Source organism: Rhineura floridana, chromosome 3 (genome assembly GCF_030035675.1).
Source record: "Rhineura floridana isolate rRhiFlo1 chromosome 3, rRhiFlo1.hap2, whole genome shotgun sequence".
NCBI lineage: Eukaryota > Metazoa > Chordata > Lepidosauria > Squamata > Rhineuridae > Rhineura > Rhineura floridana.
The window spans coordinates 205,906,588-205,929,329 of NC_084482.1; the positions used below are offsets into that span (position 1 = coordinate 205,906,588).

The window sequence follows — 22,742 nt, forward strand, 5'->3', positions numbered from 1 at the left end:
AACATAATAAGAAGGGCAAAGCTTTTGTGGTCAAAAGGCACCTATCCATGCACAAGAGGGAGGTGTCAGCAGGGCTTGGGAAAAATCTTTAACTAGGGTGGAGGAGTACCCCTGAAGGTGGATGGGGGAGCCCCCCAAACAGTCCAATGATGACTGAGCATGCTCATTAGCCATGGAATGCTGACTGATTGTGTGGCAGGGGGATGGGATGGAGTGGCTGGAATGCTGACTGATTGTGTGGCAGGGGGATGGGATGGAGTGGCTGGAATGGAGTTCAAGGCAACACTTCACCTTGCAACATTTTGTTGCAGGTCTCAGTCCCTAGGGAAGGGCCACAACTCCATGGCAGAGCATCTGCTTTGCATGCAGAAGGTCCCAAGTTCAGTCCCCAATGGCATCTCCAAGGAGGGCTGGGAAAAGACTCCCTGCCTGAAAACTTGGGCGAGCTGCTGCCAGTCAGTGTGTAGGCAATCTTGAGGCTGATAGACCAACGGTCTGACTCAGTACAAGGCGGCTTCCTATAGACCGCGGGAGTGGGGCGGGCGGCGGGGTGGTCTCTCCATAGGGCGAACTCTCTTCCCCCCTCCTTGTATTGCAAAGCCCTCACCTCTTCCGAAAAGTGGGGGTGGGAGGGAATTATTTCTGTAACGTTGAAGGAAAGGAGTGTGACGATCCTGCTGGGTTCAGAGTCAGACCTCCCTTGAGCAAAGCGGAGGGACCAGAGAAATGGGGGGAGGATTCCGCCGCCCTCCCCCAAGTCTACTGTTCCCCCCCCCCGCAACTCACCTCTCCACGTACTGAGATATTCTTTTTTCCTCCTTTCTCTTCCCCCCCCTTTCTTTTGCTGCAGGGATATTCAAAACCAAACTCCACCCCTAACAGGAAAAGAGCCTTCACTCTAGTTACGTCCAAACCTGCACTTTATTTGGCCTCTCTAGCCAACGGAGCTCTGTCACTTTAACCCTTTGAAACATGTGGAGGCAGAAGGTTGTGGGAAAATGTGCTTTTTTCGTGTGACATGGGGAGCCGGGGAATCGGTTTTTCGGCCGGAGGGCCGCATTCCCTTCTGGGCAACCTTCCAGGGGCCACATGCCAGGGGTGGGCGTGGCCAGAGACAAAGTGGGAGAGGAAAGGGATGTAAAATTTTACCTTTGAGTTTCAGTGAGGGCTGTGGCCCATGCGGAGGAAAGGAACAGGGCAGAAGGCAGGGAACCCAAAAGTAGGCGGAGCCAGAGCTCATGATGGGCGGAGCCAACCAATTCCAATTTTATCCCTGTCCTCCTTCCTGAGGGGCAGCACTGAGGTTGAGATGGAGGAAGCTGATAGGCAATGCTACCCCCCCCCGCCGCCTAGTTATAAGTAAGGCAGCAGGCAGGTGGGGCTGGCTGAGGGCAGACTCACCCTGGTAGGGCCCCTAATGGACTAGTCTCCACTTAAGAGCCAGTGAGGAGGAGCTGAGGCCAGTTAAGAGAGGCCTGAAGGGCTGCATTTGGGTCCAGGGGGTGGAGGTTCCCCACGCCAATGTTAAGTAAAATGCTTACTTTAATTTTAAAGGGAGGGCAGAGACCAAGCAACCTTTTAGGCGCCATCCTCTGGCCAGGAAGTGGTGCCTCCTTACAGGCTTCGCTGTAATTACTCAGTAGAAACAGAAAGCCAGTCTGTATATGCTCAGAGGCAAGCTGTAGGGAACTGACACCAGGTCCAACTATTTGTCCATCTAGTCCTGTATTGTCTACTCTGACTGGCAGCAGCTCCCCAGGGCCTTAGGCAGAGAAGGCTCTTCCCAGTCCCCTCTTACCAGATCCTTTTTAAATGTAGACCCCAAGGACTAGATCTGGGGCCTTCTGTATGCAAAACAGGTGGTCTACCATTCAATTATTATTATTGTTATTAATAGTAATAATAATTATAGCATTTATTAGTCACTTTTCACAAGAAATTACCCAAAGTGATGTACAAAATGATACAAGTATTAAAACCAAATATACATAAAAAGAACAAAATGAAACCCTGGAAGTATGTCCATAACACATTGATAAAAAGGCAGGTCTAGCACAACCCACCACACTAAAAGATAAGGAAGAAAGAGGCCACAAGTATATCTAATACCCTCTAAATTAAAGGGCCAAAAGCCTTGGTGCAAAGAAACATGTCTGCCTGGTGCCTAAAAACGGAAAGTGAAGGCACCAGGCGTGCCTTCCTGGGAGAGCATTCCACGAGCACGGACCCACCACTGAAAAGGCCCTTCCTCATAGGGTTGCCAGGTTCATGGCCTGAGGATGATCCTGTATCTTTAGGAGAACAGAAAGTCAGCCAAGTGCAGGTGTACTTGCAACACTGTAATGGGAAAAACCACAAGGTGGAATTCTCCCTTCCCCCTGCACAACCTTTAAAGATGCAGAAGACCTCTTGGTTGCCAGGCCTAGCCTCCAAGAGGTCTTCTGTGTCTTTAAAAGTTGTGCAGGGGGAAGGGAGAATTTCACCCTGTGGTTTTTCTCATTTTCAGTGTTTTCATTCAGAATGAAATGACCTCAGATAATAAACGCAATGCCAGGTTGGTTCATGTTTTGTCTGTGAAAAATGGGGATTAGGAAAATAGAGGGTGCCTAATACAGAGTACACCTACACCATGATGGAAGGGCCCAGAATTTCTTTTGGCTTAAAAAAATGCTTTCAAAGAAAGAAGAGGAATGACAAGAGCTAGTCCCACTCTCTGAAATACATTTTAACATTTTTATATATATTTGCTGCTCCTGGGCTCCTTTGGGAGGGACAGAAATCTAGGATAGTATCCAGCTGAGTAAGCCCATTAAAATTAATGAACCTAAGTCAATCATATTTATTAATTTCAGTGGGTTTGTTCTGAGTAGGATCAGCATTGGATACAACCCCTAATAGATCAAACAAAAACATATAAAGACTGCATCCTTTGAGAAACCAACTGCAGTTTTATTGTTTAAAAAGCCATCCACAACTGAGCAGCCAAAACCTGCAAGCCATGTGATTTACCCTGTTGCAAAAAGAAAAATCTACCTTCTTCTTAAACTACTCTTAGGTGTAACAAAGGATATTTACATGAAATCGTGCAATCAGAGCAAATGGATTATTTATTGTACGCAGCAAGCTTACTGTGAGCTATTCCCCCCAAAACTTGTTATAGATCAGAGGTAGGAAATCTTTGGTCCGCCCAATGTTGCTGAACTACAGCTCCTATCAGCCTTAGGAAACATGGTCAATGGCCAGGGATGATTCGAGTTGTAGTTCAAAAACATCAGGAGGGTCAAAGGTTCCCCTCCCGTTAAAGATGATGGGCACAACAAAAACTCTCCCAGTTTACATTTAAACTGGTTGGTGGAGAAAACAAGCTTTTTAAGTGTTCCCCTCCGCCCCAGATCATCTGTTTGGCTTTCAGCCCAGTTTGCACGTGCGCACGCACACACAGACACAGAGCTGTATGGTTTCATGAAAGGGCTGATTTATCACAAAAGCTTTTGTTACAATCTGAGCACGTCATTGTATACTGCCTCCGTAAAAACATCTAGTAAGATGGCGGCTAGGATTGCTCTGTGACTACAAAAAGCTGCATTTGTATGCAATCCTTTCATGTGAAATAGGGGGTTGTGTTCCATGGGTGAATTCTCATGTGCTGAACAACACTTGATTTATCACAAAAGCTCTGGCTACATTCTGAACACTGATATGATCTTTACCTGTGTGGATTTTTTGATGAGAAGTAAGGCAGTCCCCCCGACTGAAGCTCTTCCCACATTCGGAGCACTGATATGGTTTATCTCCTGTATGGAGTCTCTGATGCCTAATGAGATCTGAATTCTGACTGAAGCTCTTGTCACACGCCGAGCATTTATATGGCTTCTCCCTCGTATGGATTCTCTGATGCCTAATGAGGCTTGACTGAGCGCTCAAGCTCACACCACAGTCCGAGCAGCTGAATGGTTTCTGCCCTGTGTGCATTCTCAAATGCATATTAAGGATTGATTTGCGAAGGAAACTCTTCCCACAGTTTGAACAGTTATAAAGCTTCTCTCGTCTGTGGATCCTCTGATGTGAAGTAAGGTTTGCCTTGTGGTTGAAGCTCTTTCCACAATCCAGACATTTATGCGGTAGCTCCCCATTGTGGAGTCTCTGATGCTGAGTGAAGCTTTTCCCAAATGTCAAGTTTTTATTTGGTTTCTCCTCTGAGGGTGCACCAAGGCACTTGCTTCTTGTTTCTCTTTGTTTTCCCTGCTGGGTGAGGATTTCATTCAAGTCCTGACAAGTAACAGACCCATCCTTCTTCTCTGCTGCCTTCCCCCTCTGCATCATTGCATCGCCTTGATTAAGGAGATTCTCTTTCAACTCTTCACATCCAGCTCTTTCTAACGACGTCCGATGGAATGATGTCCCATGTAGTTCATCCTCATCCTCAATCTCCCGCAAACCGCCTTCTGGAATAAACAGAGAAACTAGAATTAAATGCTATGAACAATGAAGGAGAGAAAAAAAGAGAGAGAATTGATTCTGTCTTTCCACCACATCCAAAGACTCAGTGGAGAGGCAGAGCCCTGCTATACAGATCAGGAGTGGGGAACTGCGGGCCCTAGGCCAAAAGTGCCCCTCCAGGCCTCTTTATATCACCCTTGGAACTCCCCCCAGGTTCTCTCACTGGCCCTCTGAATGTTTTTGCCTAGGAAGACTTGTGGATTTTAATTCTGATACTGCGTCTTGTCAGAATGGAGAAAGGTGTACAGAAACTAGCACACTCCAAAGGCAAAGTTCACATTCATTGCTCTGCCCACTTTTGCCTCTGGCCCCGCCCAATACTGGCACGTGCCCCTCGGAAGGTTGCCCAGGAGGGAATGGGGCCCCCTCTGCTTAAAAAGGTTCACCACAGAATTACAGTATCGTTAACCAGGGATTGTTGAATAAGCAAAGACATTAGCTGGGACAGTGTGATGACCCTTGGGGCTTGACGTGACCAACTCCATTTCTGAAAGTGAAAAATTCCATCCATCCACAAAGTCAGTTGCTCGAAATTAAGTGTGCATGTAAGATTTGTCTCCTTTGTCAGAGACTTCTCATGAGTAGCTGGTCACATTGTTTCCCACACTGTTCAGGCTCTTGTCCTCTCCCATGGTTGTTTCCCAGCAATTGGCATTCACAAGAACGTCAGAAGAGCCTGGCTGATGGATCAGGCTGAAGACATATCTTGTTCAGCATCCTGCTCCTACAGCAGCCAACCAGATGCCCCAATGTAAAGGCCACAAGCAGGACTCAACAGCACTCTCCCCATTTGTGATTCCCAGCAACTGGCATTCTGAGACATAAAGCCTCTAAGTGTAGGAGTTCCATTTAGCCGACATAAGAAGAGCCCCACTGGATGAGGCCAAAGGCCTGTCTAGTCCAGCATCCAGCTCTCACAGTGGCCAACCAGTTGCCCCAATGGCAAATCCTCAAGCAGAATCTGAGCACAACAGCACTACTCCTCCCCACTTGTGAATCCCAGCAACTGGCATGCAGAGTAGGGATGAGTGAAATCTGCTAGTTTTGGTTTCTCTTCATTTCTCATTCTCCCACTCAAATTCACATTTTGATTGGGGAGGGGTAAATCCTCATGATTATTCATCAGTATTTTGTTGTGAATTTCTCCTAACATGCACATTTTTATACGCAGTTTTCCTAACATACACATTTTTGCAAAGCCATTTTCCCTACTATAATCCATTTTTGTATATCAATAATTTAAGAAATGCAGACGATACCATACTGCTAGCAGAAACCAGTAACGATTTGAAACAAATGCTGATGAAAGTTAAAGAGGAAAGCACAAAAGCAGGACTACAGCTGAACGTCAAGAAGACTAAAGTAATGACAACAGTTTATGTAACTTTAAAGTTGACAATGAAGACATGGAACTTGTCAAGGATGGTCAATACATCGGCATAGTCATTAACCAAAATGGAGACAACAGTCAAAAAATCAGAAGAAGGCTAGGACTGGGAAGGGCAGCTGTGAGAGAACTAGAAAAGGTCCTCAAATGCAATTGAAGACTAAAGTCAGGATCATTCAGACCATGGTATTCCCGATTTCTATGTATGGATGTGAAAGTTGGACAGTGAAAAAGGCGGATAAGAGAAAAATCAACTCGTTTGAAATGTGGTGTTGGAGGACAGCTTTGCAGATACCATGGACTGCGAAAAAGACAAATAATTGGGTGTTAGAACAAATCAAACCAGAACTGTCACAAGAAGCTAAAAAGATGAAACTGAGGCTATCATACTTTGGACACATAATGAGAAGACCTGATTCACTAGAAAAGACAATAATGCTGGGAAAAAGAGAAGAGAGTAGAAAAAGAGGAAGGCCAAACAAGAGATGGATTGATTCCATAAAGGAAGCCACAGACCTGAACTTACAAGATCTGAGCAGGGTGATTCATGACAGATGCTCTTGGAGGTCTCTGGTTCATAGGGTCGCCATAAGTCATAATCGACTTGAAGGCACATAACAACAACAAATGTTACTTCCACTAATATATGCATTTTATGCCCACTATCTTAGTATATGCATTTTTTTACATATTACTCAGCCAGAGTACTGCACTGCAAAATTCAGAGAAACATGAGTTCCGAAGGACAGCTATGTTTCATTTCGCATATTGTTGCGGAAAGTGCAAATGAAGTAGGTGTGCCTTTAAATGTGAACAGAATCAAATTTCTCCCCCGTTCCTCATTCAGAGGCAGATACAGCCTCTGGCAGTAGTGTCACAGCATAGCCATTGTAGAGCCTCTGATCTTGGGGGGGATGGGACAACTTGGAGGAGGGCTCCATCAGCACCATGCCCCACAAGGGTATCCCACAATTCTCAGCCAACAAGAGACCCAAAGCAGCTACCTGCTGATCTCTGTCCTCCCTCAGTACTCTGAGCAAGTGGATCTTCCCTTTCTTCCAGCCAGGAGAGGAGGTCCGGCTTGGGAATCAGAGATCTTTCTTCAAGGGAAAGCAACAAACATCACCATCAATACATTTTTATCCTGCTCTTCCTCCAAGCAGCTCAAGCCACCATACATGGTCCTTCCCATTTTTTTAATCCTCACAACAACCTAAGTTGTTCAGGGGTTTGTGAGTTAACACAAGGACCTTGAACCTGGCTCGGTAGTGGATGGGCAGCCAGTGCAGATGTTTAATGAGTGGTGTCACATGTTGTCTGCCATGTGCCTCCATCAGCAGTCTGGACGCCACATTTTACACCAGCTGAAGGTTTTGAACCAGGGCCAAGGACAGCCTCACATATGAACCAGCCCAGACCCTGTAATGATCATTGGAGGTGCTTCTTCATGTGCCCCCTCCACTGGATGTTCGGAGGGTGGCAACATGAGAAAGGGCCTTTTCAGTAGTGGCCCCCTGGCTGTGGAATGCTGTCCTCAGGGAGGCATGCCTGGTGCCATCTTTGTCCATCTTTAGGCGCTTTTGTTTTCTCCCCCTTTCACCCTTGATGAGTATAGTGTCGGCTACTGATGACCTAGCGGAGCAGAACTTGCATACCTGTCCTTCATTTGTATTTATTTGTATTGATGGTGTTTATTTTAACTGGTTTTTAATTGTCAGAAGTGTTTTTAGGTTTAACTGATTCTGTTGTTTTGGGCTGGTTAATGTAAGTCACTTTGGGGCACCATAGTGAGAAAAGCAACCAACAAATATAATTAAGAATATTAATAAATATATGCTTCTGAACAGCAGTTGCTGGGAATGGTGACAGGAGTTGCTGTTGCGCTCAGGTCCTGCTTTCAGGCTCCCCATTGGGGCATCTGATTGGCCACTGAGAAGAGGATGCTGGACTAGATGGGCCTTTGGCCTGACCCAGCAGCCGGGCTTGTCTTATGTTCTACCTTCTGAATACCAGTTGCTGGAAAGCACCCGGAAACCATCAGCCTTTGGCCTGACCCAGCAGCCAGGCTCTTAGTTGGTTCTTATACAACTGAATGTTTCCCCCACCGTTCAAGCATTCAGCACAGTTTCTTCCCCACGGGGATTCTCTGATGGCTTATGACTGACAGTAAAAGCAATTCCCACACAGTGTTTGTGGGCGTTTCCCTCCTGGCCAAGTACTCTTAGGGCGTCCTAATGGAAGCTTAGTCAATCTGCATTGCAGTTGTTTGGCTTCTTATCAGCATCCATTCCTGTTTCGGGAAGGGCCCATAACTCAGTGGCAAAGCCTCCGCCTTGCATGCAGAAGGTCCCAGGTTCAAACCTCAGCAGCTCCAGGTAGGGCTGGGAATGTCCCCTGCCTGGAGTCCTGGAGAGCTGCTGCCAGTCAGTGCAGACAGTGCTGAGTTAGGTGCTCATTTCTTACCTGCCTGGACTACGGTTTCCTTGGAGGCCTCGTGACCTCCCCCAAAAGGAGTGGCTTCAACTGTCTCCTCCACGGGGTGGGTTTTCTGCTGATGCTCTGCTCTCTCCTGACTTGCCCAGGGATTTTCCAGCTCACAACACTGGGAAAGGTCCTCTTCCACTTTCCAGATTGATATCTCACATGGTCCCACCGGTTCTGAGCCCTCCGGCACTTCCTCCTCCTCACCAGTGATCATCCACTCTTTGTCTACTGGAAAAATAATGAGAGAATCCCAAGCAACTGATTGAGGCCACTTCCAGACAACCTGTTTATTGAACATCCTTCCTGATTTGTTTGCAGGGAGATTAGAGGAGGTTGGCTATTTAATGAGCATTCATTCTGCTTTGTTTTGCAGGGAGGTTAGATGACACTGCATCACAGCAAGTGCCATCTCACACTTTGCTGGGCATGTTGCCGTCACTTCCCTTTACTGCCAAAAAGTCTGATCTTCGGGGGAAAGCGGGTTTGTTGTGCAAGACCTCCCAATCAACTCTAATTGCACAGCCTGTATATTTTTTGATGTTTTCATTATTTGATTGTTTGTGTATTTGCCGCCCTGCGCTCCTTTAGGAGGGAGGGTGAGAGATACATTTAATAAACGAATTAACCTGGATTTGCTGGGATGTGATTTAATCCCACCCGAAAATGGCGACAGTCTAGAAGAGCCCCGGGAAAAACAGAGCCCGGAAATGGGGAATAAAGGCAATTATGGTGACAGAGAACGACATGTTCCTTTCAAAGGTCTTATTGAATGGGAGAAGCATCAAGTTGCCAGACCTCAAGAGAGTACTCAGAGATTATCAATGCATACATTATGAATCCAGACTCTCAGAGTACTGAACATGCACCTCTCGTACTAACCTCGTGTCTTTCCTGAAACTCTGACATGTCCAGCCTGATGTTTTAGCTATGCTAATATCATTTAGTGTTATTATGAGTTTGTATTTTTATCTGTGATTTTGTTCATTTACTGTATTATTGTATGTTGTACACCGCCCAGGGAGCCATTGGCTATGGGCGGTTTATAAATGAAATTAAATAAATAAATAAATAAACAGCACAGCCAGATCTTCCTTTCCATAATAACAATGAAGGCTCAGACGTCTATTACTGTATGCCAGAGATGGGGAAACCTGTGGCTCTCCAGATATTGCTGGACTAAAACTTCCATCACCACGCATGAATGTTGGACCATGCTGACTGAATCCGATGGGGAGTTGGGAGTTTGACAGCATCTGCTGATTTGATATGCATTTTGATAAATTTTATTATGTGAATTCCGTGTGAATTCATTTTTAAGGTTGATTTTATGGGTATTTTTAATTAATGTTTAGTATTTTATGTAAACCACTTCAGAGGTTTTTTGTCAATTAAATTGTCATAGCACTAAGGAGGACCCTTGGCAAGTTTGGAAGGATGATGAGTGGGTTGCAGATGTTTGGGAAGGGGCTGGGGAAATCCTGGGTGAGACATTTCCAGAATCCTCTGGCAGCTCCCTGTCTAGTAAGGTTAACGCTGCCAGTCCCCCTCGCCCCTTGTCTCTGATGACTGAGGAGAAATCCTCCCTGTCATGCAGTCCAGACCTAGCCGATGAGCAAATAGAGCCAGGCAGGAGTGATGAGTTCAGAGGGAGAGCTAACAACCTAGCCAAAGTCACACCGGCTGGAGAAAAGAAGGTCCTGTCTTGCAGCACAAACTAGAAAGTGCCAGAGTAATTAGCGCAAGCAGAATGCCTGCCCACCTCTCTTATATTATATTATAGTGGCTGGACATGAGACGATCATCGCGACAAAGTCTGCTGTTGCCTCCACGTGCCTAGTCTGTCTCTGGGAGATGCCTCGTCTGCTCCTGTTCTGTATCCTGAATTATGTATAAAGTGTGTTATGCCGTATTCCTGTTCTGACTTCTGGAATAAAGCTTCATAGTTTTTAAAATTATTTTTTTAAGTGTTTTTAAATTTGTATATTTGTATATTTATTTTTAATGTTTTAAATTGTTGTAAACTGCCCAGAGAGCTTTGGCTACGGGGCGGTACAAATGTAATAAATAATAATAGAAAATCTAGTCTTCTAGTCCTGATTCTGCTTCTCTGGTTGGGAGCCTGCACATAAATGGTATGTAAATCTTATCAAATAATAATAATAATAAACCCTAGCTATATTGTTGGGAACTTTGTTGTTTTTCTATCTTTCAGTGAGCAAAGAAAATTGGAAAAATAGTTTATATACAGTCCACACACACATGGTTTATGATGATCCTGATAATGTAATATGTATACTTACTTCTGACTCTATTTCACTGTCTTGTTTTAGGCATCTGCTAAAAATGTTTTGGTCCAGGAAGTCTAATTTTGACACGTGATTTTATTGATTTTATTTATCTGGACAATTTATATACCATGAACTCAACATACTAGATAAACAGGAAGGACAAAAAGATACCACAGAATTTCCACATTCTATAAAACACAATTAACAGCTAAACAGAGCAGCCTAGGTAGCACCAAAAATAAACGTTGCACATAAAAATTAGCTACAAAAATACAAGGAAAATTCATAGCAAACACGAAGTCTAAGTGTTTCAGAATTAACAATTTTATTTTATATTTTAAATGTTTTTATGTAGCTTGTCTTTTTATGTTTTTAATTATTATTGGTAGTTTTAGGGTTGTTTCCAATGCTAGTCTTATTCACAGTACATGCACTGAAGTTAATGGACAAGACTAACTTAGATTCATTCCTTTCAATGGGTCTACTCCACTCTAACTAGGACTAGCAGTGGATATATAATACAACCTGTGGGTTATAGCCAGCTAACTCCTACTCATAGTAGACCTATTTAAATTAAAGTTAGTCCTGACCATTAATTTCAATGGGTCTACTCTGTGTAGAATTAGCATTAAACACCACCCATAATAAGTATTTTAGACTATATATTGTAAACCACTTATGAGGTCTTTGGTTCCAGCAAGTGGCATATTTAGATTTATTTAATTAATTAATTTGTTAGCTGCCTAACAAATCAAAGGAAAAAGAAGGTGCCAGGCTTGCCTCCCTGGGGAGAGCATTCCACAGCTGGAGGTGCCACCACTGAAAAGGCCCATTCTAGTGTTGTTACCCTCCAAGCCTCCTGTGGAGGAGGCACATGAAGAAGGCCCTCTGGTGATGAACGCAGGGTCCAAGAGAATATATAAGAACTGGTCACTGCAAGAAAAAACTGCAGAGTGATCAAGAACTCAGGCACACACACACACAAACAGGAATCCACCTTACCCAAAAAGCTAGCACGCCCATCGTCATCTTGCTTGGCTTCCGTGTTCAAGTGCCTGTCCACAGCATCAGACGGAGCCCAGCCTCCCTCCGAGAAACTCACAGCTGCCTCTTCTACGGCTGCCTGCGGTAGCAGAGGGAGACACTTTCTGGGTCAGGTGACAATCCTGCGGATGGGGAAGGATGCTAGCCTATCACTGACTACTAGCCAAAATGGCTCTCTTCTCTCTCCCCTGCCAAAGGCAGTATCTTTCTCTGAATACCAGTTTCTTGGATTCACAAGCAGGGGGAGTAGTGCTGTTGTGCTCAGGTCCTGCTTGGGGCTTCATAGAATAGGAGAGTTGGAAGGGGCCTATAAGGCCATCAAGTCCAACCCCCTGTGCAATGCAGGAATCCAAATCAAAGCATTCCTGACAGATGGCTGTCCAGCTGCCTCCTGAATGCCTCCAGTGTTGCAGAGCCCACCACCTCCCTAGGTAATTGGTTCCATTGTCGTTCTGCTCTAACAGTTGTGAAGTTTTTCCTGATGTCCAGTCGAAATCTGGCTTCCTGCAACTTGAGCCCATTATTCCACGTCCTGCACTCTGGGACGATCGAGAAGAGATCCCGGCCCTCCTCTATGTGACAACCTTTCATGTACTCATGTACCATCTAGTTGGCCACGGTGAGAACAGGATGGCGAATTAGATGGGCCTTTGCCTGATCCAGCAGCCAGGCTCTTCTTAGGTTCTTACGTTATATGCATTCCAGCTGCCCAACGTGACTTGTGTCTCGTGCGTGTGACATTACCAGTTCATTTTATGAAATAAACTGGATTTCTTTTTTTAAAAACCTGAAAAATTGTCTGCAGAAGAACACTGTCATGTATGAAGCGCTGTCCAGCCCATATTACCGCTTGTCAAAATGCAACATCACAAACAGAAAGGCGGTACAGTCAAGTGAAACACAGCCAGGTCAACAGCTTTAGGCCGCATCCTTTAGACCTTGTCTTCCCATAGGAAGAGTCCTGCTGGATCAGGCCAAAGACCCATCTAGTCCAGCCTCCTGTTCTCACTATGGCCAACCAGATGCCTCTAGAAAGCCCACAAGCAGGACCGGAGCTCTCTCCCCACTTGCGATCCCCAGCAACAGGTATTCAGAGGCATTTACTGCCTCCAACAGTGGAGGCAGAATACAGCCATCCTGGCTAATAGCCATTCTCCTCCTCCATAAATTTGTTGTAAGGTAGATGGGGTTCAATCCCTCTCCCATCGCAGGCTCTGTGGTACAGAGGAACAACCCAGAGAAAACAGTCTCACCTGCTTTACCTTTCTCTCGGCCTCTTGCTGCTTCAGCAAGAACTTCTCCACCAGGGCCACCGCCTGGGCACAGGTCTCCGGGTTGTGCTCTCTCACCCAGCTCTGGATCTCCAGCGGCAGGATGGCCAAGAACTGCTCCAGGATCAGCAGCTCCAGGATCTGCTCCTTGGAGTGCCTCTCCACCTTCAGCCACCGACGGCAAAGTTCCTGGAGTCGGCTGTAAACTGCTCTGGGCCCTTCGGCCTCCTGGTAGCAGAAGCGCCTGAAGTGCTGGCGAATCTTCTCCTTGCTGATGGTGTCCCCCCGCAAGATGGCTGCCTTCACTTTCCAATAATCTTCTCTGTCTCTTGTTGCTAATGTGAAAAAGGCCCGCTCGGCTTCTCCGCCGAGGGCTGGAAGGAGTCGGGCCACCCACTCTTCCCTGGGCCACCGGCAGGCTTTGGCCACTTGCTCAAAGGAGGCCAGGAAGCCTTTAGCATCATCCCACGGGGTGGGCTCCTCCTCCCAGCCCAAGCGAGGAGACTCCATTGTCCTTAGGAATGTCTGCCACTGGGCTTCCCAATGTTGGGCTGAGGCATCTTCTGGCTCCTCCTTCACCTGATACAAAACTGACCTTCTGAGGGATTCCCTGGTATCCCCAGAATGCATTGCAACAGGGGATTCACTTTCTCCTTCCATGCCCATCTTGCAACCTACGAGGCCCACATAACCGGCTGCTCCTGTTCCTTCCGATGATTCCCTTTGTGTGCAGCCTGCAGGGTCTCGCTCATCCATTTTCACCAGCAAAGATGGTAGCACACTAGAGAAACTCTTGAATAAACGACAGAGAGCTTAAGGCAGGCGTGACAAGCTTCTGCCTATCTAAAAGATAGCAAAAATGGAAATGGGGGAGAATGAGGCTTAAGGGGGCAAACTGTCCTGGGGTCGCTAAGCCACCCTTCTCTCTTGGCAGGCCTCTGCAGTGGTGGTACGCACCAACAGTGTAGTAGGGCTGAGGACCGCTATTTTTATTTTCCCACAATCCACTGAGCCCTATTATGTCAGGGTGTTGTGGGAAACTAAAATGGCCGCTAGACACAGCCACCTAGTGTTGCTCACAGCACCAGCTTGGGGAGGATGGGAACTAACAGGCAGACATCAGCAGTGGGCTCTCCCAGGCGGCTGGGTTCAGGCAGTTGTCTATGGACATCAGGTGCTGGCACTGTCAAGAATAACTAACTTTGGTCAAGCTGAAATGGGTCAACCAGAGAATTCTGGGAGCCTGTGAATCCCTGGGACACCCTACTGGGGAAGATCCGCGGCTCTAGTGTCAGACAAACAATTTGCAACCTTGCAAGAAGATGCAACTGAACTTTAGCTGTTATCCCTTAGCTGAGATCAAAAGTCAGGAAGAGGGGGTGTTGTAGATCAGGACCCCTGGGTGATGCTGTCTAGCCCCCTTGTCTTCATAGCTTCAAAGGAGTGGATCATGGCAGGGGCGGAATAGGGCTATCCTCCCTGTGGACCAAGAAACTCCATAAAAATGAAGGATATTCCTTCAGTTGTTGTTCCCTATTTCCATCTATCTCGACTCGCCTGAAGTTTTACAGGGAAAAGCCGTTGGGGGACCAGGCTATTCTACTGTGAGTATAGAATCTTAGCTTAGTAAGCTCTTTGTTATATTCTTTTGTCTGTATTGAACCTCTCACCTTTGTTATGCCAATGTATCTCTTGTAGCCAGACTGGGGGCGATTAGCTTTAAGGAAACAATCGCTGCTCTCTTTTTGTATATACCTTTCTTTTCTTTTTAAATAAACTACTTTTTTATAGATGGAGTGTATTGACTTGAAACTAATGATTCTAAATCTAGTCCTTGATCACTGAACACTACTGATTACTATTGATTAATGTGGGTTAATAACCTTAGAACTCTCGTAGCTCTCTGAGATCCCCTTTTCTCAGAGAGGAAGCTGGAAAGAGGGGTGGTGGCAGTCTACCATTGATTTAATCCTGAAGGAGGGATAGTTTGCCTGAGAAGCAGAGACCCAAAGGTGCAGGGACTGTTCTCGGAAGCAAAGAACCCCCCTTGGGGTGCTGAGGGCAAGGGACCCCAGGGGGACAATTCTGTGACAGGCACCAGCCTTGGGGAGAATGAGCACAAAATATATCAAACACTGGTAGTCTGGCACCTTTCTGGCCAAATGATAAAAGAATATGGAAATAGAAATGGACTGCCTTCAAGTCGATCCTGACTTATGGCGACCCTATGAATAGGGTTTTCATGGTAAGTGGTATTCAGAGGTGGTTTACCATTTGCCTTCCTCTGAAGTTGAGAGGCAGTGAGTGGCCTAAGGTCACCCAGTAAGCATATATACACTACAAAAATGTATCACTGACTTTTCATCGATTTGTAAAATGCATACTTTTACATTTCAGCAAAAGACAAGGGTTTTTATTTGAAGAATGAACATAAGAACATAAGAAGAGCCTGCTGGATCAGGCCAGTGGCCCATCTAGTCCAGCATCCTGTTCTCACAGTGGCCAACCAGGTGTCTGGGGGAAGCCTGCAAGCAGGACCCGAGTGCAAGAACACTCTCCCCTCCTGAGGCTTCCAGCAACTGGTTTTCAGAAGCATGCTGCCTCTGACTAGGGTGGCACAGCACAGCCATCACGGCTAGTAGCCATTGATAGCCCTGTCCTCCATGAATTTGTCTAATCTTCTTTTAAAGCCGTCCAAGCTGGTGGCCATTACTGCATCTTGTGGGAGCAAATTCCATAGTTTAACTATGCGCTGAGTAAAGAAGTACTTCCTTTTGTCTGTCCTGAATCTTCCAACATTCAGCTTCTTTGAATGTCCACGAGTTCTAGTATTATGAGAGAGGGAGAAGAACTTTTCTCTATCCACTTTCTCAATGCCATGCATAATTTTATACACTTCTATCATGTCTCCTCTGACCCGCCTTTTCTCTAAACTAAAAAGCCCCAAATGCTGCAACCTTTCCTCGTAAGGGAGTCGCTCCATCCCCTTCATCATTCTGGTTGCCCTCTTCTGAACCTTTTCCAACTCTAGAATATCCTTTTTGAGATGAGGCGACCAGAGCTGTACACAGTATTCCAAATGCGGCCGCACCATAGATTTATACAACAACATTATGATATCGGCTGTTTTATTTTCAATACCTTTCCTAATTATCCCTAGCATGGAATTTGCCTTTTTCACAGCTGCCGCACACTGGGTCGACATTTTCATCGTGCTGTCCACTACAACCCCGAGGTCTCTCTCCTGGTCGGTCACCGCCAGTTCAGACCCCATCAGCGTATATGTGAAATTCAGATTTTTTGCTCCAATATGCATAATTTTACACTTGTTTATATTGAATTGCATTTGCCATTTTTCCGCCCATTCACTCAGTTTGGAGAGATCTTTTTGGAGCTCTTCACAATCCCTTTTTGTTTTAACAACCCTGAACAATTTAGTGTCATCAGCAAACTTGGCCACTTCACTGCTCACTCCTAATTCTAGGTTATTAATTCTAGGTTATTAATTCATTAATGAACAAGTTGAAAAGTACAGGTCCCAATACCGATCCTTGAGGGACTCCACTTTCTACAGCCCTCCATTGGGAGAACTGTCCGTTTATTCCTACTCTCTGCTTTCTGCTTCTTAACCAATTCCTTATCCACAAGAGGACCTCTCCTCTTATTCCATGACTGCTAAGCTTCCTCAGAAGTCTTTGGTGAGGTACCTTGTCAAATGCTTTTTGAAAGTCTAAGTACACTATGTCCACTGGATCACCTCTATCTATATGCTTGTTGACACTCTCAAAGAATTCTAATAGGTTACTGAGACAGGACTTTCCCTTGCAGAAGCCATGCTGGCTCTGCTTCAGCAAGGCTTGTTCTTCTATGTGCTTAGTTAATCTAGCTTTAATCATACTTTCTACCAGTTTTCCAGGGACAGAAGTTAAGCTAACTGGCCTGTAATTTCCGGGATCCCCTCTGGATCCCTTTTTGAAGATTGGCGTTACATTTGCCACTTTCCAGTCCTCAGGCACGGAGCAGGACCCGAGGGACAAGTTACATATTTTAGTTAGCAGATCAGCAATTTCACATTTGAGTTCTTTGAGAACTCTCGGGTGGATGCCATCCGGGCCCGGTGATTTGTCAGTTTTTATATTGTCCATTAAGCCTAGAACTTCCTCTCTCGTTACCACTATTTGTCTCAGTTCCTCAGAATCCCTTCCTGCAAATGTTAGTTCAGGTTCAGGGATCTGCCCTATATCTTCCACTGTGAAGACAGATGCAAAGAATTCATTTAGCTTCTCTGCAATCTCCTTATCGTTCTTTAGGACACCTTTGACTCCCTTATCATCCAAGGGTCCAATCGCCTCCCTAGATGGTCTCCTGCTTTGAATGTATTTATAGAATTTTTTGTTGTTGGTTTTTATGTTCTTAGCAATGTGCTCCTCAAATTCTTTTTTAGCATCCCTTATTGTCTTCTTGCATTTCTTTTGCCAGAGTTTGTGTTCTTTTTTATTTTCTTCATTCGGACAAGACTTCCATTTTCTGAAGGAAGACTTTTTGCCTCTAAGAGCTTCCTTGACTTTGCTCGTTAACCATGCTGGCATCTTCTTGGCCCTGGCGCTACCTTTTCTGATCTGCGGTATGCACTCCAGTTGAGCTTCTAATATAGTGTTTTTAAACAACTTCCAAGCATTTTCGAGTGATGTGACCCTCTGGACTTTGTTTTTCAGCTTTCTTTTGACCAATCCCCTCATTTTTGTGAAGTTTCCTCTTTTGAAGTCAAATGTGACCGTGTTGGATTTTCTTGGCAATTGGCCAGTTACATGTATGTTTAATTTAATAGCACTGTGGTCACTGCTCCCAATCGGTTCAACAACACTTACATCTCGCACCAGGTCCCGGTCCCCACTGAGGATTAAGTCCAGGGTTGCCGTCCCTCTGGTCGGTTCCATGACCAACTGGTCTAGGGAATAGTCATTTAGAATATCTAGAAACTTTGCTTCTTTGTCATGACTGGAACACATATGCGGCCAGTCTATGTCCGGGTAGTTGAAGTCACCCATTACTACCACATTTCCTAGTTTGGATGCTTCCTCAATTTCATATCTCATCTCAAGGTCTCCCTGAGCATTTTGATCAGGGGGACGATAGATCGTTCCCAGTATTAAGTCCCTCCTGGGGCATGGTATCACCACCCACAACGATTCTGTGGAGGAGTCTGCCTCTTTTGGGGTTTCGAGCTTGCTGGATTCAATGCCTTCTTTCACGTATAGAGCGACTCCGCCACCAATACGTCCTTCCCTGTCCTTCCGATATAGTTTATATCCAGGGATAATATCAGAAGAATATCAGAAGAGCCTGGCTGCTGGATCAGGCCAGTGGCCCATCTAGTCCACAATCCTGTTCTCACAGTGACCAACCAAATATCCATGGGAAGCCTGCAAGCAGGAGCCAAGTGCAAGAACAACTCTCTGCCCTGCAGTTTCATCAACTGATGTTCGGAAGCATATTGCCTCCGTCCATGGAGGCAGAGCATAGCCATCATGGCTAGTACCCACTGACAGCTTTATCCTCCATTAATTTGTTTCATCTTTTAAAGCCATCACTGACTCTCATGGGAGCAAATTCCATAGTTTAACTATGCGCTATGTAAAGAAAAATGGAAATGGATGCCTTCAAGTCCATCCCAACTTATGGCGATCCTATGAATAGTAAGCGGTATTCTATGGTAAGCGGTATTCAGAGGTGGTTTATCAAAAAGAAAGTAGAAGTACTTTCTTTTATCTGTCCTGAATCTTCCAACATTTAGCTTCATTGGATGTCCACAAGTTTTAGTGTTATGAGAGAGGGAGAAAAAACTTTCTCTATCCACTTTCTCCATGCCATGCATAATTTTATACATGTCTGTCATGTCGCCTCTGACTCGCCTTTTCTCTAAACTAAAAAGCCCCAAATGCTGCAACCTTTCCTCACAGGGCAGTCGCTCCATCCCCTTGCTCATTCTGGTTTCCCTTTTCTGAAATTTTTCCAACTCTACAATATCATTTTTGAGGTGAGGTGACTAGAACTGTACATGGTATTCCAAATGCAGCTGCACCATAGATTTATAAAATGGCATTATGATATTGTAAGTTTTGTTTTTAATATAATGATCCCTAGCATGGAATTTGCCTTTTTCATAGCTGGGTCGACATCTTCATCGAGCTATCCACTACGACCTCAACGTCGTGTTCCTGGTCAGTCACCGCCAGTTCAGACCCCACGAGTGTATATGCGAGATTAAGACTTTTTTGTTCCAATACTTAATTTTACACTTCTTTACACTGAACTGCATTTGCCATTTTACCATTCATTCAGTTTGGAGAGGTCCTCACGGAGCTCTTTGCAATCCCTTAATTTCGTATCATCAGCAAACTTGGCCACCTCGCTGCTTACCCCTAACTCTAGCTCGTTTATGAACAAGTTAAAAAGTGCAGGTCCCAATGCCAATCCTTGAGGGACTCCGCTTTCTACAGCCCTCCATGGGGAGAACTGTCCATTTATTCCTACTCTCTGCTTTCTGTTTCCTAGCCAGTTCCTGACTCACTTTATTAGTTGTTCTCTGATGCTTCCTCACATCATTGCCATCCAGAGGGGCACTTTTGCACTATAGCACTACAAAAGTGGGACAACTGCCCCAGCCCTTGTTTGTGATATAAAAAATTACAGGATTTTCACAGGAAGCTATGTGGCGTGCGCTGATAGGAAACCAAGCAGCATGTCCACCCTGAAAGATTTGCAGGCCCAAACTGAATTGAAAGCCAGGTGACCTGTAACTGCCTTGATACCAACCTGAGCACAAATAATCATAAATGCACAATAAAAAGGACATCTGGACGGACCTGTATCCCCAAACATCTGGAGGGCACCAGGTTGGAGAAGGGTGTCATATTTAAAGAGAGAAGGCGGCGGCGGGCGGGGGGGGGATCTTAGACCTAATGGGGAAGGGTCATGGCTCAGTGGTAGGGTACATGCTTTGCATGCAAAAAGTCCCAGGTTCAATCTCCGCTACCTCCAGGTAAGGCTGTGAGAGAACGCTTGTCTGCAATCCTGCAGTCACTGCCAGTCAGTGTTGACAATACTGAGCTAGATGGACCAATGGTCTGACTCTGTATAAGGCAGCTTCCTATGACTCTGCTGGGGCCAGATGCCCCTTTGGTTGAAGCAAAGGAAAGGGCTCTTAGCCCCTTGGTGAAGGTTCCCGGGGCTGCTCCCCGCCACCTTTGTTTTTCTTTTTTTATAAAAATGAATCTCTCCCTCTCTCGCCCGCCCCCACGCCCAACTCTCACCTTTTCAATGCACCAAAAAAATCTCCTCTTTCTTCCTGTTTATGCTGCAGACCTTAAATGCAAAACAAAATCCCTCCCCTAACAAGAGAAAAAAGGCTCCACTTTTTCCCCTCAGTGCACACCCCCTTTGCTTTGAATGTCCTGTCTAGGAAAGAAACACTCCCTCAATTTAACCCTTTTAAGTACTTGCAGAGAAATTTTGGAAAAACCTTGCACTTTACAGCAACTGCGCCTTCATTAGGAGGAATCCAGGAGGAGGAATTTTAAAATGTTCCCTTTCACCCAGGTGTTTGATGGTGGAAAGATGTTGTTCCTGGCAACCTTGAAATTATTAGTGGTGTGAGGGTATGTGAAAGGTTTGACAGGTTTTGAAGATGCCCTTAATTCTTTTTTAATGTCTTAAATAGGCTTTTATTTTATTTGTATGTTTTTACTTTGTCATTTGCTGCTTTGGGCTCCGTCGGGAGGAGGGGCAGGATGCAAATGTAATAAATAAATAAATGAACAAACTTACCTAGACAGACAGATAGGCAGACACACACACACACACACACAAGATGAGTTGAGGAATCTCTCCTCCCTTAAGCTTTATCCTCAGGTCTCGAAATTCTGCTCCACACACCCAAATGTCTAAAGAGCTCGCTATGGTTACTTAGGAGCCACACCACACCAGTTCAGAAGTGCACAGTCCCTTCATGAGAGTCACAGCCACGTCCCCTTTCCACTTACCCTCAGCACCCTTGCTCTCTGTTGTCTCCAAGTCCACACTCCACTACAACAAATACCCCTAGGAGCCAATCAGCATGAAAGGGGAGGCAGTGCGTTAGCTACTGAGAAGAGTCTTCTCAGCGTCTGACTCACCTCCTTTCACTCTGATTAGCTTCAATCAGCGCAAAAGGACAAGGAGTCTTCTCAGTGGCTGACACTCTCCCCTTTCATGCTTGGCTCGTACATAAGGACCTGGTGAGGAACCTGCTGCCAAAAAAGGGATCTATGACACACACCCCGACCTTGGACGACTACATCCTTGCACCTCATAGTCAGAGGTAGTGAAAAGCCGTGTTTTCCTAATGGCTTAGGGCCTCTCCAAACTGTTTTTGTTTTGTTTTGTTTTTTGTGGGTGTCTTCTTCAACAATGATGCAATAGTAGTGCATTATACTATAGATTTACACAGGGCTATCGCATCATTCCCCTTTATTAGTCGTTCTGCGATGTTCCCCCAGTGTTACTGCATTGCTGCCATCTCGAGTACGCTATAGTACAACAAAAGCAGGACAAAACATTAAAAAATGGAACATTTGGGGTTTTAAAATTTATTGGGCCATTTACAAGGCCCTTGCCAACTTGAGTCCAGGATACCTCAAGGACCACCTGATCCCTTATATCCCTGCCTGGTCACTGAGATCTTTGGGGGAGCCTCTGTTAGTGGTCCCATGTGGCTCAGATGCACGACTCGTATCCACCAGTAGCCAGCTATTCAGCACTGGGGACCTAATTTTGTGGAACTCCTTCCCAGCTGAGGTCAGACTGGCCCCGTTGAACTTCCAGTGCCTACTAATGTTTTTTTTTAAATTCCAGCAGGCATTTTAACTAAATTCCAACTCTATAGTTTTAACTGGTTTTCATTTTCATTGTATTGAGTAACTTGCACACCGCTTAGAGACTATTGTAATTAAGTGGTATATAAATTGTCAAAATTGTTATTATTAATTTATTACATTTATATCCCACCTTTCTTTTCATGATAGAAACCCAAGGCAGCTTACATATGGTTCTCAGGCAGTATCCCATCCAGACACTGACGGACCAGGCCTGACCCTGCTTAACTTCAGCAGGGAGCTGGCCTTAGAATCATAGAATAGTAGAGTTGGAAGGGGCCTATAAGGCCATCAAGTCCAACCCCCTGCTCAATGCAGGAATCCAAATGCCTTCCGACCATAGCCTGGGTTATTTCAGCAGCAAACTATGGAGACATACACAAACTGGAAACAAATAAATACTACTACTACTACTAATAATGATAAACATTTGTGTAGTGCTTTTGAGTGTTCAAAGCACTTCATATGCATAATCTAGTTGTAATCCTTACAACAACCCTGTAAGGTATATCAGTATAATTATTCCACATAGTGAGGCTGAGAGTGACTTGTCAAAAGCGACTATAATGATTGTATAAGCAATGCCACTAACCACTAATTAACTAATTAACATCTCGTGAGATTCAGATTGGGGGCTTCTTGATTCATAGCTCAGTCTGTTAGCCACTGTGCTACACCATCTCCTAGATATGTGGTGTCTCTCCTCCCCTTATGAGACTTGCTTGGCTCTGTCAAGGTCAGATGTGAGCTTTTTTTCATCAGTAAATTATCAACAGGAACATAGGACGCTGCTTTATACAGAGCCAAACAATTGGTCCATCTAGCTCAATATTGCCAACACTGACTGGCAGCTGCT

General features: G+C 45.3%; 1 protein-coding gene across 4 annotated transcripts in view; it reads right to left on the bottom strand.

The window, feature by feature from the left end:
• The window catches only part of LOC133381284 (zinc finger protein 397-like), a 79,995-nt gene extending 59,576 nt beyond the window's left edge, over nt 1-20,419 (bottom strand). The window contains exons 1-5 of one of the 4 annotated variants that reach the window (XM_061620198.1): nt 20,288-20,419; nt 12,957-13,766; nt 11,662-11,782; nt 8,351-8,599; nt 3,711-4,445 (exon numbers count right to left, since the gene is read on the bottom strand). In XM_061620198.1, coding sequence (XP_061476182.1) covers nt 3,711-4,445; nt 8,351-8,599; nt 11,662-11,782; nt 12,957-13,730 — 1,879 coding nt within the window. In that variant the 5' untranslated portion in view covers nt 13,731-13,766; nt 20,288-20,419. Of the gene's footprint in view, nt 1-3,710; nt 4,446-8,350; nt 8,600-11,661; nt 11,783-12,956; nt 13,818-20,287 lie in introns of all 4 variants that reach the window. The other 3 variants (XM_061620200.1, XM_061620199.1, XM_061620196.1) reach the window with 3 other exon arrangements.
• Between the last annotated feature and the right edge of the window lie 2,323 nt (nt 20,420-22,742).